Source organism: Aulonocara stuartgranti (genome assembly GCF_965226115.1).
Source record: "Aulonocara stuartgranti genome assembly, chromosome: 5".
In the NCBI taxonomy this organism is placed as follows: Eukaryota; Metazoa; Chordata; class Actinopteri; order Cichliformes; family Cichlidae; genus Aulonocara; species Aulonocara stuartgranti.
The window spans coordinates 7,129,848-7,148,846 of record NC_138943.1 but is presented as its reverse complement, the minus strand read 5'-3'; the positions used below and the strand labels follow the sequence as shown (position 1 = coordinate 7,148,846).

The window sequence follows — 18,999 nt, the reverse complement described above, 5'->3', positions numbered from 1 at the left end:
AGTTTTGACATTAGCATGTCACCATGGTGAGTGCAGACATTCACTTCAATTTTGTCTCTTTTAACGACTAACATTTTACACAATCAAATAAAAGAAACTTGACAACAAAGAACAAGAGAGATGTTTAAAAAACTGTCCACTGTGTACACCAGTGAATATCCAGCAGATTTCTTTAAAATTAAAAAACGATTTCCATACATTAATGATAGAAAATAGTTTTTTCTGTAATGCTTTTTTATTTTGGTAGACTGCTTTCTGACAGTTGTAATTTTTGCTGAATTTGCTAGAAAAGGTTTTCTTGTTATTGCATCTTATCACACTGTTATACACAAATGCACAAGCAGTGTGCAAATAAATTAACTGAACATAAATAAATAGACCTTAATCAGCACTTTGGAGCAGCACAAGGGTTGGGACTGGTTATAACAGAGACAGTTATAATTGGCATACACTTCCACACTTCTCTACAAGCCTGTAATTTGCTCTGACCCCTGCTGCATGCACACCAACTGGTAAGATGCAGGCCATCATTACTATGTAAACTCGCTTATAAAATGTAGCTAGCCTGCATATGCACGTTCATGTGTCTGTGTTCAGATACAAACTTGCCGATGCAGATCTTCATGACAAGCATTTGGCTGATGCTTTATTTTGTGTAAATAATGTTGCGTGACAAGGAGCTAAAGTGCACAAGATCCCAGACTAAAGCTTTTAATGTTTCTGGAGATATCAAGCTGCGCTGGGTGTACTGTGCCAAAAGCAATCAGCGAAAAGAGAAATTTAGAAGCGGACAGACTCAAACAGCGATGACTGTGTGGTGCCAGCGTCTGCTCACCCACCTGGCACTACTCCATTGGTAGCGATGGCACTCATAGAGATGGCAGTCAGCATGGTCTACACAGAGAAGGACAGAGGAGCAGGAAAAGAAGAAATTAGATCAAATTTGCAAATTACGCACACAAGTTTTTGATCTTTTCAACTGTGAAGAATACCATTTATTGTTTTCTTAAATTGTGAACTAAACCTCAATGAATAAGGTGTCATGGCTATTTATATCATCAAAAATGAAATGAAACTGGTAAACTAAATCTAAGTAATAAAATAAAAACAAAACTAAGAGTCTGATTTAGCTCAATGCTCGCAACCACAATGCTATATGTGCAAATCAAGTTAGTTGGAAAAAAACCCCCTGAAACAATAATTTTTATAATAATCAGCACTAAATTCAAAGGAGAGATCACACTAATCAGGATGTGGCGGGAACATAAATCTAAATGTCAGACATCTAAAATACATGACTTGATGTTAAAGCTTGAGCAGTTAATGTCAGTCAAAGTCATTGGAACTATTTCAGTTCAACACAGTGTACGAATATGTGAAACATTTTCAAACCCCCTTCAAGATATTTCAGCACAAGCCTGCCTCTGTGCTGCTGCAATAGTGCATGTTGAAGAGTTAGTGGATAACCCTGATCCATCAAGTCATTAGTTTATCCTCTTGCTACCATGGATAGCTGAAAAAAATTGTAATGGAAGTCCATCTAACCGTTAATGAGGCTTTTCTGTGGATACCAAAGACAGAGTAGGGTCTTTCCTGCATTGAAGAATTTTTAGCACATTCCTAGAGGCTTTCAGCAGAGCCGAAAGGAAATCAACAACAATATTCTAATATTTTTTCTACTCCAGTTTTGTAATTGGAGATGTATTTATTCACGAAATACAGACATTTTGTTTATCAAATGACCAGAAACAAACAGGAAGAATGCACATATTTCTGTCAAATAAGGCAACAGAGACTTATTGGCCTTACTGTAAGTGGACCACTCATGCTTATGTGTATAATTAACTCCAAAGGCCATTTCTGAGCAGGAAGCCCCCAAAGAATTAGACTGCCTGACATTGCCATCACTAGAGCCACTGGCACTGCTAAAAATCGTTTACTGTTTTAATGTTCTGTCCTCACTTTCACATTTTATCAGATTATTTTTAAGCAAACTTCAATTCTTTTATTTCCTCCAGGTAAAGTCCTTCATACCAGCGCCAAGCAATGAATTTTCCCAGCATAGAATTAAAGAACGGACAGGCTGCTCGTTGATTAGATAAATAATAACACCACAGGGCCTGTCAACAGCTGTCAGAGCACATTCAGACATCCAGCGACAACTCTTATGGAACTCTGTCGAGTTGAGATATGTAAGGGCACGGTAAAGCGAAGCTCACGGCTATCACAGTCGCCTGCAACACAAAGCGCGAGTCCCGACTGGCCTGCAGAGGACAAGAGGGAGAGATGTACGCAGAGAGTGGAAGAATGGTTCAGAAGAAATAAAAAATGACAACGTGAAAGCACTGAGAGTGACTGGGAAAGAGAGCGGGAGAGTGTGTTTGACAGTACAAAGACAGCATTAAGATTTCATTATTCTTTTAGTTGCTATTGTTGAATTTCTGAGTGTCTTTTCACATTGTCTGCACATGAAAGACAGAGGCAGACACAGAAAGAGAAACGCGAGGACGAAATGTGAGAACTGGCTGCCTAAAACATGTCTCACTTTCTCCTATTTTTGGGGGCTTTTCTATAAATGAGTTGTTCTAGTTTATTATGTTATTATTAGTTGAGTTTTGAATGTAAAGTTATATATATTATTAATTCAATCTGTGCTTGCATGCAGCATTAGTGCAATAGCAGTCTGTCCTGGGTAACATTTAAACTGTAATCACCTTCCTAAAATGTAAGGTAAAAAAGAACAACAGTAAATTCTGTTACTGACAAGAATAGTGGTTAATAAATGCAACATTTTACAGAACAATTACTTATTATTATTTATTAATTTACCACAACAATCAATGGTTGTTTCTTTTCAAAGTTTCTGTTTCAGCTACACTGGAGTGAGGTTTTCCAGCCACGGGAAACCATGCTGGTTATGTTTAACTGTTATTGTATCTGTCTCTGCAAAGACTTTAATGTGGTTAGTGTCACCTGAGGGCCCAGTGGACTGATGATCAGGAGTGAACAGTGAGTTGGGCTCTGTTTCTCACTCTAATCTGGTCATAATGAGGCCAGAAACCCTTCTCCCACCACAGCAGATAAGACAGTAATTGTTTAAGTGTTTTATCTGATGTGGGCAGCAGCCACTCAGAGGTAGTCAGTCGCATACCCAATCACTGAATCTCCATGCAGAAAAGCCAGCAATGCACTTGTCTGATTTGCAGTGCTGGCAGTGTAGCCAAACAGGATTGGTGCTTTAGTAATGCTTCGCTCTGAATTTTATGTATGTCAATAATATTAAAGGTAAATTATACACTATACCCCCCCTTTGACTTTGTCTTTAAAACACATGCTCTGTTTTATATTGATACGTGATTTTCAATTACTATGAGTCTGGAAGGTGGTCTATATGTTTTAATTTCCAAGAAGTACTGCACTGTAATTTATGCTCATAGCAGAATCTTATTTCTGCCATCTCATTCTGAAGATATATATCGTTAATTCTAGTCTGAAGCACAGCAAACAATACAGCTCTTTCAGTTCAGTCTGAAGGAGTAGCATTGTAAGAGTTCTGACTATTTCCTGAGAAACAGAGGTTTAGATCCAGTTATTTATGCAAGTGCCAATTTAAGACTTTATCAAAGCTCTTTGTGTGAACCAGTGCTCATGGAGCGAAATATAATTAGAAAACTAAAGCTGACAAACTGAGCATGTTAGTGACAGCTGCGATTTCAGCTGGCAATATCAGTAGGTAACTGGCTTGAAATGAGAAGCCTGCTTTTGTCTGTGTGAAGTCACAACTCACTGTTTTGAAAATAACAAGAATTTGGAGTTGAAAATCTGACAGTATCAATATTGTTAGCCTCATCGTGCGTTCTATGAGAACAGAAGGCTTGACAGGCACGAGGAGTGGAAATGAATGAGGGCGATTAGGTCAAGCAACCAATTATTTGAGGTTTATCTGTGTTTCAGTGGAAACTGTATCGATATATGGATCGATTCTGCGTTGATTTTGTCTACAACCAGCTGCAGACAAGACAAAGTAGCAACTATCACTTTTCAAAACTCAAATTTTGTCTCCAGTTAGATGAATAATTTCACCTTCAATCTATGATTGATTGCTGATGTGCAATTAATGTCATATGTTGTTTTGTTTGACTGAACCACCACAAGTGGCAACAGAAGAGCAGATGATTTTGTTGTTGTCACTGTTGTGAAATACCATTTTTATCACTTTTAGTTAAATGACCCTTTGGGCATCACTGCAGACAGGGACTCTAGCAGAAAAAGTCATGCATGAGAAACTGCCTGGCTTTCATCTCCAATGATCTCACCTGCAGACCCAAATGGACCACAACATAGGATCAAAAGCAGATACTGGAGATCTAATAACTAAATCTAACACAGATTCCTCTGTAGTTCAAGCACTTGATGACCAAATCATGTCTGTATTCGCAGAACATTTGAAGAGTGGCACTAAAAAAACCCAGCGATGTTCTGTTTTAGCAGGCAGGATGGGCAAAATCTTTCTTCCCACTGACCCAGAGCCTGTGGCCTGTTTTATCGTCCCACTTTCAGGCTGGTAACCTAAAACTGTGATGGTTTGAGAGTTTGCGTTAGTGAACATCCTCTGGTTTATAACTCTCTCTTTCTCCATGAATCCTGGAGTCAGTGCCTCCAAACTCACATGTACCCAAAAGCCCTCTAGGCTCTAAGCATGCCAGTAGAAAGGCCAGATTAGACCTCCCCACCATCTGTCTCATCCACATGAGATACAACAGCACACAGCTTACATTTCGCACAAAGGAGATGTTTTCCTTCGAAATGTAATCGGAATGGTAGCAAGGCCTGAATAATTGCTAAGCCATCATGATTACAGATGAGCCCTAGGAATGTATTTGGTGAAAAAAGTCATTTTTAAGAAAAGCCTGCCAGCTGACACACTCCCCACTGATGACCCCAAAGGACACTTTTGGTCTGTTTCTTCCCAAAGCTACAGACAAATTCTGAATTGGTCTTTTTTTGACCTTACAGTTGAGCGGAAATTGGTTTCGACAGGACTGGAGCTTTTGCCTTGCCCTGAGAGCGTGCTTCATTATCATGCTTCATTACACAAATGCAGAATGGTTTTTTTGAGGTACAACTTCATCAGTTGACATACAAAAGCACAGAAGTTTCAGGGTGCTGCTCATCACTTGAAATCCCTGTGGATGGTATACTATGGAAGGCACCAATGTCAAATGACAGTGATTGAGGTGATTTTCACTTTCAGAGTGATGGTGGGAATGGAAACTATAAGTAAGAGGACGAGGTGCTGCTGTGCTATGCTGCGAGACAAGAACAGACGTGGCAGAAAAAGGACAAAAATTGAATAATAGAATAAGAATGAGAGCAAGAGAGAGAATAGAATCAAAGGAAGAAGGAGGAGGAGAAAGGGAATAATGAGACAGAAACATGGAAAAAAGAAAAGGCTTGGAGAAATTGAAGAAGCGAAAGAGTAAAATATGAGGAGATGAGCGAGAAAGGCATCCTAAGCATTTAAATGAGTCACGACAGAGGGCATCCAACCCTTCCCCTCACAGCATTTGGATTCAAGACCTGGAAGTAATGAGGAAGACCAAATAACAGATGACTTTCCATCTAGAATATTAAAGCTCATTTTAATGTGGTAAGAGCCTGTATTCATTATCTGGGGTAAAAAGACTCATATACCAGTACGACGTACACACGTTTGAGCGTCCCTGTTTGGAGAATGCTGTCTGCAGCAAAGCACTGATTTTTAAAATGGTGGCCTGCGTGTATAATTTCATGGTTAATGGTTTAATGTGTCAGAGCCGTTCCACACGGAGGCGCGTTCTTTATATAACGATTCCCTGAATGTTTGAGCACTGCGGCTCGTTAACGTTCCGCCAAGATGTGACAGAAAAATACTGGCGCGAGCGTTTGACAGCTGCAGATATGTGCAGTTGTGATTAAGCACCTGAAAAGTGCACTGTCAGTGACATCCCATGAAGTGAATAAAACATGGGGTCCTGCTGTATATTATTAAGCTCTACAACATGCGAGATTCCTTCGCACTTTGGCTCCTGTGGATTTCACTCAGGTGGGCATCGCTGCGTACACGTATGTACATGCACACACACACGCGCTCATTGCTGAGAGCCCCTGAAGGCCTCGGTGGTTATGTAAGGAGCTCAGGAGGAGAGAGGTGGGGGTTTCTCACACACCGTTCACGCTCGAGCTTATCGCCCCGGGGCTCTGCAATGAGCTCAGTGTGAGTGATAAAAAGTGTGTGTGTGTGTGTGTGTGTGTGCGTGTGTGTGTGTGATATTAAACAGTGAGACGAAATTACTGAGAGATGTTTTTCAGAGTTTATTCTAGTAAATGGACGTAAGGAACTTTTTAGCACTGATTCCTCTGTGTGTGTGTATGTGTGTGTTAAAGCATAAGAAATGAAGCATAGGAATTGCAAATGTGTTTGTGTGTTTGCACGACTTCCTGTCAAGCTGTGTCTGAACCAGCTTTGATCTCCAAGCTTTTTTTTTTCTCTCCTGCTATTTTTTCCACCATAAAACTGAGTGCTGTATTTTTTCATGCACCACACAAAATCTTTTTATCCCCTTTTTATTAATTATTTATATTTTTATGATGCTGATGGAAAAAAAATAATAAGCTGATGAGATTCAGTATCTATATTTTAGAGGTAATTACTAAGATATCAGGCTCAAACATGGAATTACATATTATGTTCTATCAATATGCTGTTTCATTCAGTATGCCCTCTATACTGTCACACAGAAAAAATGACGGGGCCGCAGCATGTGTCTGTGCAGGCAGTGTTTGGGATTTGAGGGGGTCGTTCTATAAATATACTCAGCTGGAGGAGAATCTAGGTTGCACAAACTCGCAGACAAACCAACATAAAGTCCATAACCCAAAATGCAAATCAGAGGAACGACGCACAGCTCTTACATCTTATAGACCACAAAGTTTTAATTAAACTGTCATGTACAATAAAATTAGCAAGGCAATCCACTGAAAAGCCATACTCAGGCTGGATGCGCCTGTGTTGTCTGACAGAAAGCTCTCATGCAGGGCATTGTCAAGTTTTCAACAGAGACAGTAAATTAAGTCAACACCCTTCAGAATAGAGATGTTAAGCTTTTGAGTGAGGAGGCCAAGTATATGCTCTCTGACAATCAAATGCATCAAACACGATCATCTTGTAGAAGCCAGCCAGACCACTGACAGCAGCGACTTCGATCCTGTGGGAGAGTCTTATGTAATGCGAGTCTCAGGGCCACGGCAGGGTGTCAGTCCAAAGTCACTCTGACACATGACTCTGTGGCAGTGACATTAAAGGGAACCAGGGAGCATCACAGTGTGTCATGTTGTTCTTTTTTACAGACTGAACGTGTGGGGTCTGTGAAATACAAACAGATCATCGACAGAGAGGCAGTTTGCTCTTTATACAGCACAAAAGGAACCTGGTTATGTGATCTGCAACGTTACACTTCACTCAGACCCAGAATCATTACACCGGCTAAAATAAGATGATTAAAACCTCCTCTCTTGAAATTTCACTTTAACACTACTTTGCTGGATTTGGTGCAGGGTCAATGATACCATTCTGGCAAATAAAAATAGATACTACATCTCACAAACAGCGGCTTTCATTCATCTAATAAATGAAAGATCCCTAGTTCAGGAGACACAAATCCTTTGGGGGTTGAGTCAGGAAGGGCATCTGCTGTAAAAATCTGCCAAAGCAAACATGCGGCGCTACCCGCTGTGGAGACCCCTTGTGAATAATGGAGCAGCCGAAAGTAGCTTCTTCTATGTCTCGAAAACAAGAAACTGCAAAACTCTAAACTATGAGTATTTTCAGAAAATTGAGCTTTTCGAAAAGAGCGATAACACAAAAAACCATAACTGCTTATTAAACCGATACAGAAGAAGAAGTTTTATTTCATACATCTCAAACCTCTGTGAACGTTCTTAGTATCAGGAACCTACGTATGTAATTCTCAGCACTGTTTGGACTTGGCAAGACGTAAAAAACATTTTAGGATCCTCTATAATCTTGCTAACGCCTGTGTCCTCAAATATAAACCTGCCACCTTCAAGTGAACTGTCGCTGCTAAGAATATGGAAAGAATTTGGTATAAAAATAGGTTAACTAATATACTTAGATATAGTAAAAAGGAATACTATATGAAGCAATTAGATATAAATAGAAATAATATTAAAAGATTATGGGAAATACTGAACAGTGTTATAAAACGTGGGACATTTGACACTATAGATCATGATATATTAATAAGAAAACTGGAACGTTACGGTGTCAGAGGGGTAGCTTTAGATTGGGTCCGGAGTTATTTAGGTGACAGGAAGCAGTTTGTGAAATTAAATGATGGTTGCTCCTTATGTATGGACATTGCTTGTGGTGTACCCCAAGGGTCAGTTTTGGGTCCAAAATTCTTCAACTTGTACATTAACGACATCTGTTAAGTGTCCAAAGTATTAAAAATGGTTCTCTTTGCTGACGATACAAACATTTTTTGCTCTGGTGATGATCTGCAGAATTTATTGGAGGATATGACTAATGAAATAAGTAAAGTGAAGTTCTGGCTAGATAAAAACAAATTATCATTCAATTTGAATAAATCTAAACTTATGTTATTTGGAAATAGTAGTTTAAATACAAATGCTAACATTCAAATAAATGGTGTTGATATTGAAAGAGTCAGTGAAAATACATTTCTGGGGGTAATAATAGATGAAAAACTTAACTGGGGAGCTCACGTAAGATATATTCATTCCAAAGTATCACATAGCATTGCAATACTAAACAAGGCAAAGCAGGTGTTCGACAGAACATCACTTCATATTCTCTACTGTTCACTGGTTTCACCATACTTAGGCTACTATGCAGAGGTCTGGGGCAACAACTATTAAACCGCATTACATTCACTTTTTACTCTTCAAAAAAAAAGGCAATTTGAATCATCCACAATGCAGGTTATAGGGAACACACAAACTCACTATTTTTGCAGTCTGAAATATTGAAAATTGACGATCTAGTGAAATTCCAAACAGCACAAATTCTATTCAAAGCAAAAAATAAAGAACTGCCAGGTAATATTCAGAGTATGTTTTTTTTTGAAAGAAGGAAGCTATAATTTAAGGGGTTTTTGTAACTTCAAAACAGGGAAGGTACGTACTACAAGAAAAAGCTTTTGTGTTTCTGTTCATGGAGTGAAACTATGGAACACTGTGAATATGGAATTAAAGCAATGTCCAAACATAAAACAGTTCAAAAGTTCAAGAGTTATAAAAAGAGTTATAAAAATATGAACTATAAAGAAAGGGAAAATATTGAAATTAAGTGAATGTCTCTATTTAAAAAAAAATTCATGATGTTATAATATAGTATATAGTATATCAGAAATGTGTTCACTATTTTTATTACAAATTATATCAGTAAGGACGCTGACTAAATATTAACTGATAATTTATGGCAAATGGGTGGGATTAAATAAGTGTTTACTTCTTCCCACTCCCTTTCAACATGTAAATTAATCAGAACGGTGGCTATATTGAAATGTATTGATTTTTGTATATTGTATATATGTATATATAAATATTTAAAAAAAAAATTGTATAGTATTTTTCTCTCTCTTATTTTCTTGTCTAAATGTACCTGTATATTGTTTACATGTTTGAAATAAATTACCAAACAAAACAATCTTCAACACTCTGGTTTCCTTTAATGTTATCTCATGTAAGATTAGTTTAAAAACACTTGCCAGTTTGTCACTTTATTATTACTGCTGAATGCCACATTGTTAAGAGGGAAATGTCTGTGAACTATACTCCTAAATAGATAATTGCAGTTATTCTTTGACCACACTGCTCCATTTAAGTAAGCTGTAACCTTAGACTTGCCGTTTAAAACCACGACTGGGTCAACTATCCATATTTCTGTAGATGTAACACATTAAAAATTCTTGGGGGTGGTACCTTACCAGACTGACAAAGTTTTCTATTGGACATAAACCAATACAATACATCGGTACAGAACTGTAGAGCAAAGAGGGTTGGGCTGTATTATATGTTTAGCAAAGAAATTGTGCTTAACTAAAACCAAGAAAGAATGTCAACATTTAAGCTGTTCAAACACATTACAGCAAAGCTGTTATCCTTAAAATAAGGGGGATATCTTTGTGAAAAATAAACAAAGATACATTGTGTGTATTGTAGGCTGACTCTGCTTACTAAGGAGACTGATTCTATTTAGAGACTGAACAACAGCTGTATGACCAATTTTACTGTGAAACTACCCCTGGCGAACTATTTTTGGATGAAATAAAAAAGAAAGCCGTTTCGGCTAATGCAGAGAAGTAATTACTTGCAATTCAAAGTATGGCACCACATTAATGGAAAGCTACTGCTCACTAATCAAAACACAGAATTTACTGAACCATTATAAACATATTTATATCCTCTGTTTCTCCAACCATATTCTGTGCAAGGTCCTTAATCTTTGCTGTTCTCACCAGAGCCAATAATGGTGATAACAATCTTACACTGCTGAACAATAAATTCTGCTACATCTGCTACCTTCCACTCTACAATATGTTACGCTCCACGAATGCTGCACTTTATAAAACGTGTGAAATTCTGAATTTTCACTATGAACCTGGGCTAAAATTTACAAGAATGTACAACACTCACTGTGGTACAGCACATGAAAACGATGATGAAAGTCCCAATGACACCTCCGATTCCCACCAACCAGGTCATCCTGAGGAACAGGATGACTCCGAAGATGTTTTGGATGCACGGCATATAAACGCCCATCAGTGTGCCGAGCTGGGGAGCCTGAAAGAAGAGAGGGGTGAGAAGAAAGAGACACCTGAGCATTATTCATGCACAGTTACAGTTTAAGTTTCTCCAAGTACTTAATCTAGATTGTATAACGTTAAAATTCAGATAGCTGTCAGACTCCAGATGTAAATGCTTAGCTTGTCTCTCGCTATAAGCATTCCACACCAGATGCGCAGCACCCACTGAATGACTCCTGCTGCATTTTGGCAGATATATTAATCAATAAAAGTCAACACATCAGCCGTGCATGCTGGGAAGCACAGTTTGCAGTATGTGTTATGTGCCTATTTTTTTTACACGTGCAAAGACCCAAAACAATAAAGCAAAACACTGAACCGATGGAAAAAGGCACATAGGACTTCACAGATTATTACTTTCAAAGGCCCAATTTGTGATTTTAAAAAGGCCACTTTGGCTTGAATTCGCTGTTGTTGCCACATTAGCGGGTTGATTTACTGCAAACACACGCTTTTGATTATAGGCTCTTTTTTCTTGTTAGTGTAGTTTAACATATATTTAAAATTACAATCATTTGGGTTATTTTTTTATTTTAAGGATAGCTGTAAGAAGACATAATGTAAACTGGAGTTAAAGAGTGTGAAAGGCTTACAAATTCTATGCCAAAATATACTTTTCAGTCCTCTTGCTTAAATATATGTCTCTCCTACATTCCTTCTTCCAAATCCTCTGCTGACTACAAAAACAGTTTAAGCCCAGGAAATAAAGAAAACTTTGAGATCAGAAAGCAGCCATGTGACCAATCTGTTCAATGAATGCATGAAATATTACTGTATTTCTTTACAGGCTGGGTGTTTGTGTGTCTTGGTGCTGCAGTGCAGTCCCTGGTGTGGATCAGTTGACAAAGACAGCTGCTCTGTACTGCTCTGTGCTCAAGGCTGATCTATTGAAGGCAATTACTGACGCTCGGAGAATCACGACGTATTTTGTTGCACTTCTTATTTATTAATAGGAGGATTCTCTTGCCGAAGGTTTTTGGATGCACTTGATGTGAATGCGTTTGCATGAATTTGTTAATGAACAGTATATGAGTGTTTCCAGTGTGGGTCTGTACCGTCATGATGGCATTTATTAAATCTGAAGGACACAGCAGCTAACCCTGTACATAATAGAGAAATATTAATTTCCTGCTCGAGGACAGCTTGGCCAATGACAGGTAATTATTCTAGTATCCAGCCATGACCCATTTTACCAAGCGACCTTCACTGTCACATCATTAAATCACAGATACATGAACGAAGCTTCTCTGCTGCATGTTTGCACTTAAATGCAGCTTAAAATTGTGAATAAAGGATTGATTAGCTGTAGATTGAGTTAGTAAAGATGCTAATACACAGAAAGGTTACAAAAATGTTTCAAGTATTAAAAACAAAACAGCAGCTGGGTAATAAAAATTTATCTCAAATGGGAAATTACAGCTAAACTGGGAACATTACGTCTATGTAATTATACACACAGTGTTTACTGAGCTTTACTCGTACAACCAAAGACTTTCGTTAGGATAGGAAGTACTGAATCATAGATAGCTTAATTTGGCCTAACTTTATCCCCATCGTCAGCAGTAACTGCCCTTGAAGTGACAGTACAAGGGTCTTTAGGTTGCTAATTGTTCATACCTGACAAGGTGTGGATAAAGACATGCCTGGGTTGGCTCATTATCACCTCCCTGCTGTGTTATCTTAAGTTTTATCCCTTGATTTTTAACGCTGGATATCTAGTAATTTAATTATTTTTCCTAATAAATCACCACGTCACCCAAAAATGTATCTTGTTGCTCACAAGCTTTGTGGGTTGTAAAACAAAATGAACTTCAGCAGGCAACGTGCTTACAGACTTATGGCTTTGATACAACATAAGGACATAAAAATCAAAGAAGCTTATAATTAAAACAAAACAAATGATTATATTATACCCAAGTACCTGATAACTTGAATGAAATTACAATATTGTGCCCATAATACTAATGTGACAATTCTGTAAATAATGGCCTGTTTTGGGTAATTTGGTACAGATACAGATTTGGAAATATTATCATAGGAGATGTCTTGGTCACAATGATAATAAGGTGAAACTCTAACATTGCGAAACCCCAACGTTCACAATTTAGGACCTTGCATCTGATGACAATAGGAGACCTAAATATGTGTTTATGTGTAGAAGTTCTTTTAAAATGTATGAGATTCTCTAGGACAAAAAATAAATTGTGCTGGTGATTCAGCAGCATTTTGTTACCAAAAATCATGTTGACAAATCTTTCTCGGGTACTCAGCATGAACAGTTACATGTTTCATTAAAGCTGAGATATTAACTTTTCCTTTTTTACTCCATAATCTACTGTTACTGTTGTGGATGATCATAGCAACACAGCCAAAATTTCAATAACATGTAATCCATGTGAGCTAAAAAAGCTCAAGCTTTAGACTGCTCCTACTCTTGGCCCTGTATGATATCAGTGAAAGCAGATATCCTTAATACTGTCATCACATGCAGACTGGTTATGAACACAGGTCCACCCACCTGCTGTTCAAACCTTCTGTTTTATAGTGGCAATCAGAATAAAGTTGGCATAAGGGGAGGGGGAACAGACCTAAAACGTCTTATTGCAGACATTTGATAAACAGGAGGGCAGTACCGAGGCACAGCAAAATATTATGGCTGAAATTATGGAGCTAAAAATGAGCATAATAAGTCATTATTTCAACACTCTAATGAAAATCTGGTTTTGCCGATTTATTGAACTATAGCTAATAGCTTACTGCAGGGGAATCAGTAAGAGCCACGCGCAAAAAGGTTACAGTATGTCTGGGCTAATTTGGAAACAGTGTCACACAGTTACGTGAGCAGGGAGCTCTTAGCTTTTGCTTTTTCACATAAAAGCGTTTCTTCCATGATTACGTATTTTAAACTCTCAAGTTCAGCGTTGGTTTCAAAATGTATGATGAAATAATGATGTGCTCTGGGGAGAACCTTAAGTGGTTCGTGGTTATCAGTCACGGCCTCTAATATATTTCTTCAACAAGGGTTATTAAATTTGCTGTAGCAAATGGACACTACACAAGATGGAGAACTTAAAACCACGAGGCCCACACGGGGAAGTGACAGCAGATGCTGAATTCATAATCCAGACTTTTAATCAAATCATCCTGACAAGTGGCTGACATCAAATGAATAATGTTGTGTCTGATGCTAGAGTATGTGATTTGTTTGGAGAGGCCTGCTTTCCAGCATTAATAATGTATTGTTTGCAGAGAGGAGCAGAATGAGAGAGGCAGAGCTGGAGAGACAGAGGCAGAGCAAGTCCAAGCAGGTCTTACAAATATAATTATCTTCTAATTTCCTTTAGATAAACAACAGAGCAAGTGCTCACACTCGGAAATGCAATTAGCAAGGTTATCACTTTGGAAGCCCCTGATTACCTCACCAGAAGCACTCAGTTTCTCATATCATATCATATCTCAGTATCTGATTATATATACCTTACCTGTCAGTGGACAAAACTGGTCATATGCTACATGACAGGTATTGATCCATTCTACAAACTGACCAGACCCCATGTTCCTGAACAAGCCTGATGGGCTGGTGCCCCACTCTGCCACCCCCAGGGCCCAACAGATCTACTGACTTTCCACTGTGAGACACCACAGAGAAGTCAGGACATGAATGGCACCCACACAGTATTAAGAATAGGCTGATAATACTGCAACGGATTAGTGTTTGCTCCCTCATGATATTTAACTTTTTTAAGTTTCTAGCTGACATAACTTGACATAATACACCATTCAAAACAACAAGTGTGATACAAAACAATGAACCAGCCATGCAACCGATGAGTGTTTTGACTTCCACCAACTGAGAGAGCTGTAAAAGAATGACAAGTGGGTAAACTTGTAAAACATTTGTGTTTTTGCATGGTAGCAGCTTTATATTCTGTATTTTAAAGACTGGATAACCATTAGAAGACAAAAAAAAATGCAACTGATTCCAGCATAAGTCAATCTTCCATTGGTTTACCACATAGCCTAGCACTGTATGTGATTCCTAATGTTTTCTTTGCTTTTGATTACAAATTTCTATTTGGCTAACACAACTGAATTATCATCAGCGGCAATTTTAATCAGAAATATTCATCAATTATTTCTTTTGTTTTTGGGCATTTGCTCACACAAGCCTCTTCAAGATGTCCTTGGAAACTCAATGTTTTTAATTTTTTTTTGCAGCTGCAGGATTAGATGTTATATTGATTATTAATCAACAAAAAGAGTAGTAGATGAAGAGATTATAAAAATAATCATTAGTTCCCCTCCGGTTTTCTTGTTCTATTATTTGCAAGATTAACAAAGTAAATCTAAACTGCACTGTTGTTAATCCGACACTTCAGTTTTTCCATAAGGTGTTTGTCATATTTTCCCTGTGTGTGTACACTCTGTCTTTAATATGGCTGACATGTAATCTACAGCTTCACCTCTCGCACAACTTAATCCTCGCAGCGGGGAACCTCTCAGCTTTCAGGCTCGCTGTGCTTTAATCAAAGATCCACATCTTGGGCTCCGCAGGTTGCTCGAGGGAGCAGCTGAGAACAAACCCCATTCATCTCTGTCATATCTCCCACTATATGATTATTATTTGCACACTTTGTCAGTTGTCTAGGGTATGTAAATAAGATTGCTACTCACTGTGCCCTTCAGTGTGTGGCAGAGAGCATTTCTCATCATCTGCATGTCAGCGTAGACAAACCCAGTGTAAACCTTGAAAGGACTCATATTTGTAAAACTACATATATATTATCTAAGAGGTGGTTTTACTTCTAGTGTATATCTCTGGTCTGTGTGCACCTGATATATGTTATGTTGCTCGTCAGAAAGACAGCACAGTATCACTGTACTCTGCTTTAAGGTTCAGTTTTTATTTAATGAAAAAAACAGACAAACAGTAGGAGTAGTATTAAAGTCAAACAGAGAAATAAATTTTAATTCATAGAACTAAAATCCAAGAAACTCAAAATAAAAACACACATTTAGGATAATTAAGACACAATTTCACTTCTCCTCAGGTCTTCTTATAACTTTTCAGTTCTCTTCTTTCTCACCCCAGCAGCAATCCTGTAATTAAAAACACTGCCTTTCCCCTGGCAGGTCCTTCAGGGACTTGGTGTGTAATATACATTAGCACTTAGGTGCTGCAGGCAGAAAGGCACCCCTGCCATCAGCACTTTGTTGTTTGACTCAAAATTGCTGCCACTGCACAAAGTGGGCTGAGGTTAGTTTGTAACAACAGGTATGTTATTAAAGGAAAGCCTGTGTGCACGTACATATCGCAGACAAAACACCTTCAGGAAGCTGGAGCTTTGTAATTCCTTTCAAGGTGGGTGAATCTAATAACAACAAGAATTTCCTCGCTGCTCATCTCTTTTCCTGGGGTGGCTGAGAAGTAGAGCAGGTTATCTACTAAACAGAAGGTTGGTGGTTCAATCCCTGGCTGCTTTGGTGTGGTGCCAAAGTATCCTTGGGCAAGATGCTGAACCTTGACTTGCTCCTGATACATTCATCAGAGTGTGAATGTGTCAATGTTAGATAGAAAGCACTTAGACTTGTATAAATGTGTGTGTGAATGTTGTATAAAGCGCTTTGAGGGCTCAAGCAGAGCAGAAAAGTGCTATATAAGAAATAAGAACCAGTCCATTTACCAGTAATGTTAACCCTTCAAAACCTGAACCATGAAATAACTGCCAGAAATCTTTAATGTTTTGATGATGTTTGTTGAACTTTTAGACAAAATATGCAAAAATATATCAAATTTTAATCTCCATATACGAGTTTGAATTTGTATCACATTTGCTACATAAGCCATATTTTTGCAATTCAGTCATTAAAAATGTGTCATGCAATTTATGTCATTTTTTGAGCGTAAAAAGAAGTCACGCTGATGATGTAGAAGTCTCAAAAACTCGTTAACAACTGCTTTGTGTTAAATACACACACGCTGGGCTCTTCATCACACGGACAGATCATTTGCAGTATTCACTCACTGGAAACTGTTAAAGAGTTGTATAATATCAGCTTCCTACAGGGGTTGATTATTATCAAATACAGATAAGGAAAAAGAGTATGTCTTTTTGAATTGAAATAGCAGAGGTTAGATTGTGGAATCTGAAAAAGATAACATCTTGAATAGAATAGTTTGTCAGAAAGGCTTACAGAGAAGTGAGAAAATTCAGTATAATTTTTGTCCTTTAATGCGTTTTATACACAACTGTAGACTTAGAGGAAGGCAGGTTGAAAGCACGACTGATAATGCAGATTATAATAATCTGCGCTAAAAGGTGTGTAAATACAATTGAGTATTACAACAGCAACAAGGTGTTTATGCCCTACCACAATCCACAGAAGCACAACAAAACCAAAGTTGGCAGTAACTCTCTCCAGACTGCAAAATGTCATTTTCCCCGCCTGTTTTCCCACACAATGGAAAACCACAATCAAGCAGACCTTCAGTGTTGGACTGCTGCATGAGTGTCTGTGGTACCCAATGCCTGAGTGATAAATTATAATCCAGCTTTGACAATAGGGAGGCTTTGGAAAAAAAAACTGTCTGTCTGCTAGAAATCCTGATTGTTATATAAGATGTACAGACACAGAAAACAGGATTGGGGGTGTGGGGGCCTAAACAGAGTCCTAAACAAGATAAAACACTTCTACAGATTTGTTAAACAGCCAGCAACAAAACAGAAATGGGGTAAATTCATGAATGCTTGTAATGACTTTATATTGAAAACCAGCCTAAAACAGATTGAATGCTTGTACATGCGTTGAATCAATGACCCTCTTGGGAGAAAAGTCAGGGCATTTACTGAAAGTACTGCTTTTCAATTTTCATTCAGTTGGTGTTTCATTACTTCATTTTGTGGATGGGGAATGCAAGTCTGACCAGCATCTGCCCTGATAAATGCACATGCTCACATATACACAGGAGTGTCTGCTTAATGGGCCACAAGCCAGCAGTGTGATTTCCCTGGAGAATGAGCCACCAAGAGCAAAGGGAACACGGACTGCTGCAGAGCCACAGGTAGGGCCAGCGAGGCACCACTGAAAGAGGAAGAAACAGCTGCCCACCGATCCCCTGGGAGGTGCAGTCAACGCACCACATGGATGGCTCAGGTGTGCTAGATGCACAACAGGACCTTTCAATACATCTGCTGTGGCACCTACTTCAGATTCACTGCCTCCTGCTGCCCTACCACTTAGCACAAGTCTATCACCAGACTGCATCTCGGTCTCTGGCCATCTTTTCAGCTTCATATCCATCACAAGCATTTTTCTCACATAGCTATACACCAACTATGCACCATTTTGTAGATTTATAAAAAAGAAAGACTTCTCACAGCCAGAAAAATGCTGTTCTTAATTTAAAGACCATCTTAACTCCAAACAAGAAAATATTCACATTTGTCCATAAACCATGAGAAACTGATTCTTTCAAAATCTGTGCAGGGCAGAAAAGGAAGATTTTCCTTTAAAAAAAAGCATTAACTGGATCTCTGGTACCTCTTCTTTGCCTCAGCTCCTGCTCTGTGTCCTAAAAAGAGCAGATGCTCTTTGTAGGCCAGGTCAATAGATTGTGTGAATGAAATGTATACTAAAGTAGGTTTCCTTAGCCTTAAAGTGGTTTTAGTTGCCTTGAAGTAGAGCAGACATGTGATTCCACTTGATTTTCTTCTACCTATACTATCATAATGATAAGTTTTCATATTAACCAAAACAAAATGCTGTTCTCCCAAAACTCCTTCTTTTTTATTTTTTCTACTTTTTGATCTGTATTATGTCACAACCAGAGAATATCCTTAATATGGTCATCTTGGGTGCATAGCTCTGGCTGTGAGCACAGAATTATTACCTGCTCACATAGTGTTCAAAACCTTCAGTTTGAGAAAGCCAGCCAATGAGAGGAAGACGTAAGACAGGAGGAAGGGACTCGAAACAGCTTATTCAGACAGCTGATGGACATGTATTTTTTAGATAACATAAATCTTCCTTTAAAACTGCATTTAATTTGTTATATGCTACATACATCCATATCCCCCCTCCTTCCTTTTCCTATGTTACTCACATAGTT

The 18,999-nt window shown here is 38.3% G+C and overlaps 1 protein-coding gene across 4 annotated transcripts in view; it reads right to left on the bottom strand.

The window, feature by feature from the left end:
- slc12a5a (solute carrier family 12 member 5a) overlaps positions 1-18,999 on the bottom strand; it is a 201,448-nt gene that overhangs the window by 34,875 nt on the left and 147,574 nt on the right. For all 4 annotated transcript variants that reach the window (XM_082533199.1, XM_082533200.1, XM_082533201.1 and 1 more), the window contains exons 4-5: positions 10,720-10,866; positions 840-894 (exon numbers count right to left, since the gene is read on the bottom strand). In XM_082533199.1, the coding sequence (XP_082389325.1) occupies positions 840-894; positions 10,720-10,866 (202 nt within the window). The remainder of the gene's footprint in view (positions 1-839; positions 895-10,719; positions 10,867-18,999) is intronic.